Below are 5,000 nucleotides of genomic sequence, written 5' to 3'. Positions count from 1 at the left end.
CAGATATGAGGCTTTCATTAGAAATAAACCTTTATGGATAAGCGACAAGTACTTCACTCAGCAGCGTCTGGCGGGAGCCAACCCGATGTCCATCCGCCAGGTGACTATCCATGGAGGTAGGGCTTAAACTGTCGGCAGAAAAAGTGGATCTGTCTTACTTTGACTTGCAAAACTTGAGTACACTCGAACCTCCGCTAAAGGACGCCACCGGTAATCGGACGTCTCTCGTAAGCGGACACGGACACCTATTCGTGGTCCACAGAGTCTAAAATATCCTCCCGTATATCTAACGAAATGGGTTCGATTTTAACAGTTTAATCGCAGTCGACTGTCCTGGACAAAACATAGTCCTTTCGATTACAATTAGCTTTTTTTTCATTTCATTTCCTTTTTAAACTTTTCTTCAAGCCAGTCGTACGAAAATTTGTCTCCTTAAAGGGCCCCTGTGACCAAAAAATCAATTCATATTTTTCTTTGGATTTGAAACTATGTTAACAAAACACTAAGTGACCCACGTTTTAAGCCTTGATTTCAAAAAGACACCTCTTTATTTTATCTGTAATTTTCCTTTTTAATGGTCCGCCATCACTAATATTATGTTCTTGACAGAGCTGGATCAAGGAGAAAATGACGTCAAAGGCTCACTAGTTTAAGAATGCAATACGTGTGTACGCCGCAGAATTAATATGCAGCACGGGGGTTTTGTCTTTTAGACTTTTAAACTCACGCTTTGCATATATAATAAGCCGCGTTCACACGCTGAAATTTTAAGCTAGTGAGCCTCTGACGTCACTTTTCCCTGGATCCAACCCTCTGAGGTCCAATCGGTCAGTTTTGAACGTGAGTAATGGCGGACCGTGAAATCCAAAACTTACACTCAAAGTAAACGGCCTTTGGATAAAAATCAAAGCTCAAAATTTTGCCAGTCAGGTGTTAAGTAAACACACTTTCAAAATCTGAAGGAAAAAAGGAAGTGTTTTTTTTTTTTTTTATCACAGGGACACTTTAAAGAGCAAGGCAATTCTATACCATATCCTGCTCCTCTCACAGTTTATCCGCTTTCCCGTAATAAGAACTGCCTTGGCTGAGTTAGACGCACTCTTCAGGAACTTCCTCACCCAATCTCAAACAAATTCTAATGAACAAATGGCATCTTATACAAAACCAGCCCTTAAAAACTCTCCCCTAAGGAGGTCTTTGAATTTCCTATCTTGACCAATAAGAGTCGTGTTTTGCCTGCCTACTCACCTTGAAACACAACTACAAATTGTCTTAAGGAGCTGTAAAAGACTTGTTGTGGTGTATTATATGCCCTCTATTGGACTTGTTTTTTTTTCAACTTGAACGGACACCTCCCGTAAGCGGACACTTAGCCTCGGTCTCGAGGGTGTCCCGCTTACGGAAGTTTCGACTGTATCATACCCAAATGAAAAGTGACTCACAAGGTCTAGAATTTAATTTGTATACATGTCACGCCTCTTGATGGGTTCCATCTCTATCGCAGCGGTGACACAGTTCATTTTGGCGACCTCTCAGAAAGGTGAGCCAGTTTCCCCCGAAGGTCGTGGGTTCAATTCCCACCCTGGTCATAGTTTTTCTCTGTCCTTGTGTACCAATTTCCATTAGTAAGGCTAACGCTCATATGGTTGATATGGGGTTGAAAACTAGCACTTCACATTACACTCTAATCAGTTAAGTCCGTTGTAAATAAGTGTTTTGTCTGTGTTGTCTCCCGCTCTGTTTCTCTCAACTTTTAACGGTATTCTTCATTGAAATAGCAGCGTTCTTCTCCTTCCTCGGCTTCTCGAGCTCTCGACAGAAATTTCTCAAATTTTGTCGCTTCTCCTCTCGTACGCTTTCCCGCTCTTTATCCCGTTGTTCCTCGCTAATAGTAACTTCCTAAAGTAAACAAGTTTTTGAATGCGACATCAATGCCCACCCCATTTCCTGCGTAATTTCCCGCCAAGAAAAACGCGGGTTGCACATTTCTCGCCGAGAAAATATAACATACCCCTTACCACGACGGGCTGACACCTGATTCCCTTCCCTCCTCCGCAAAGAGTGTACGGGCGAGCGTACGAGACGTCAAAACCAAAATAATTATTTCTCGGATTAACAGTTTACCAAATTTTCAAGTAAAGCTATGATCCTCGCATTTATGGACGCAATTTTTTCAAATGCGCAGAGAAGCCGGAAAATTTCAGGACTTTAACCGGGTTTAAACCCGTCACCTCGCGATACCGGTGCGACGCTCTAACCAACTGAGCTATGAAGCCACTGACGTTGGGAGTGACCAACTCCAGCTTACTTGATTTCATATCCGCAGTTCAGTATTTGATTCATTTCATATATCACTTCGTTCATTGTTACCAATTTTTTTTAGCTATGGAGCTCCACTCTCGCGCACGCGTAAGTGCGCGCTCGAGGAGCTCCGCTATTATTTTCTTTCTGTAGTTAAGTCATCCGGATAAAAAAAGTCCGGATTAAGGCGCTATTTTCTTTTTGGGAGAACGTTCCGGCCAGACCCATCAAGTTGCAAAGAAAGTGCAACAATTTGAAGGAACACTTGCATAATAATCCCTCACATATTTCTGGAGAAGTATATATCATCCTCGAAGTGTGTTAATTTGAAGGCATTGTAATAATAATTGTCGCTGGTAATCGCCGTCGCAAAGTACCGCAACGACGCAGCTCAACGAGGTCGGACCGAAGGAGCTGTGCTGCCGGCTAGGCGCTCGGCCCCTGAACACGACCCATGAATGACCTCGGAGCACAGCACCACAGCCTGATGGAATAGGCCGGGAGTCGATTTTGAGGAGGGAGGAAAACCGGAGTACCCGGAGAAAAACCTTCGGAGTCAGATTGAGATCGACTGAAACTCAGCCCACATACGACCCGAGCTAGAGTTGAACCCGGGTCACAGAGGTGGGAGGCATGGTTGATGACCACTAAACCACGCGGATTCAAACTCTAATCTAATAGAGGACTTAAACAACGACGACGGTGACGGCAACGAAAACGACATTTGAAAATATAAATTCGCGTCATTATAATCACTTCGTGACGCGGGTGTAGTGGTATTTTCTCAAAAATGACATTAGGGAGCTTAAGCACGCGCGTTTTTGAGACGCGGACGGCAACCGCAAGTGAGCTGCTTTTCCTTTTAACTTGTCTTCACACAACCACATTTACATTACTAAGTATATTTTCTCTATTAGAGATCATTGTTCTCTTTCGGTTGCCGTCCGCGTCTCAAAAACGCGCGTGCTTAAGCTCCCTATTGGTCGGAACCACTCGTAAATTGCGGGAGTAAATTAAAATTTATTGTCAAGTGTTGACGTTCTTTATAAAACCTAAAATTTAACCATTTCACGTTGTTGTTCTGCAGACGATGGCAGACATGGGTAAAAGTGAAAAATTCACTTGTAGAGCGTGCAAGGCCATTGTTTTTGTCCCTCTAAATATACAAATTAGTCGCGTTCTCGTTGCCGTCACCGTTGTCGTTGCTCAAGTTTCCTATTATTGTTTTGCGGCGTTGTCGTAGCCGTAGCCATCGTCATTTCTTAAACTCCATAATTATTCAAGATCTCAGCGCTCGGGAAATTTGCAAAAATATTAGGCGGTCCATCATTTAAAGTATTTCGGATACAAACGCTTTCTTTTCAAAAAAATACTCAGGGAACACTGATCATTCAATCTCGAATGTAGCAGGCTACAGCAGTTATATAACTCCAACGATCTACAAACGTGAATAAATAAGACGATTGGTAAAGTAGTGACGACGATGCCTACGTCGAGAAAAATGCCACAAAACAATGATATCATTGGTTAAAAGAGAAAAAGAATCGTGCTGCACGCGCGAACACGCAGGTGCTTTACGTACAAGGACGAGAAATCATCAAATTTGAGGTTTTAATGACAACGCTATCATTTCTTGGTTTCTTTCAAAGCCTCTCTATCGCTTGAGAGCATTCCTCGCACGCTCGTGTTTGCGGAAACCCCTTGCGTAAATTCGCACGTTGTCTGTTTTATAAAACACCTTAAATGAAATGAAGCGGCACATTTATGGGATGAAGCAGGAGCCCATGACTAGGAGCCTACAGCTCCAATACTAGGTCTATATAACGGCATTTTCACAGATCAAGCTATTTTTAGACGAGTTCTTAAATACGATTTAGCTTGCACGAGTGCCAATCCTCATTCCCATGTGGATTAATTTCTCATGCAAGACTTGTGATTGACTGGAAAGGTCCGGTTTCGCGGGAAAATCAAACTATAAATAACTTGGTCTGTAAAAACGCCGTTTCATAGATGCAATGAAGTTGTAAGCTCATAGTCATGGGCTTCTGGATGAAATGAAAAGGGAACAAGGGAGAACTGTAATGTGAGGTGCTTTTTTCTACCTATGTAAACCGTATGAGCGTTAGCCTTATTATTGGAATTCGGCCCACACAATTGCAAGGACAGAGAAAAGCTCTGATCGGGGTGGGAATTGAACCTACGAGCCTCGGGTAAATACACCGCTGCTCTATCGACTGGGCTACAAGATTAGGCAGGAGTAGGTCGTGGGAATTTGAGATGTCAATTTCACGGCAATGAATAAGTACAAGTACAAGGAAGGGATACGTTTTTGCAAACGTTAGCCGTGTCGTTAGAAAATAAACCCATTTTCGTGATTTACCGCACGGATCTGGCTTCGTCTTGCATTTTGCACTACCAACTTACTGTGTCCACCACAGGTTGCAGTGTTGAGACAACAGAAGGTAAATGGTGCCATTTTCCATTCACCTACCGTGGAAAGGTTTACAGGAGTTGCACGACTGATGGCCATTACAGACTTTGGTGTTCAACAACGGATAATTATGATCAGCATGGCTTTTGGGGGAACTGCGCAGCCAGTAAGTTAAGATTAGTTCTCTACTTACACAAATCCTCTTTTACCCCCTCCCCCCAAATTTTGCGTAACCATTGTTTGCAATTTCTCCTGGGACATGAGTATG

The 5,000-nt window shown here is 43.0% G+C and overlaps 1 protein-coding gene across 1 annotated transcript in view; it reads left to right on the top strand.

The window, feature by feature from the left end:
* The window catches only part of LOC137969531 (polyunsaturated fatty acid 5-lipoxygenase-like), a 42,489-nt gene that overhangs the window by 17,351 nt on the left and 20,138 nt on the right, over positions 1-5,000 (top strand). The window contains exons 4-5 of the mRNA XM_068815830.1: positions 1-116; positions 4,740-4,898. The exon at positions 1-116 is cut by the window's left edge and continues 20 nt beyond it. Coding sequence (XP_068671931.1) covers positions 1-116; positions 4,740-4,898 — 275 coding nt within the window. The remainder of the gene's footprint in view (positions 117-4,739; positions 4,899-5,000) is intronic.

Source organism: Montipora foliosa, chromosome 9 (assembly GCF_036669935.1).
Source record: "Montipora foliosa isolate CH-2021 chromosome 9, ASM3666993v2, whole genome shotgun sequence".
NCBI lineage: Eukaryota > Metazoa > Cnidaria > Anthozoa > Scleractinia > Acroporidae > Montipora > Montipora foliosa.
Note: the sequence above shows the minus strand (reverse complement) of the source record. Positions and strands in the feature narration are given on the sequence as shown.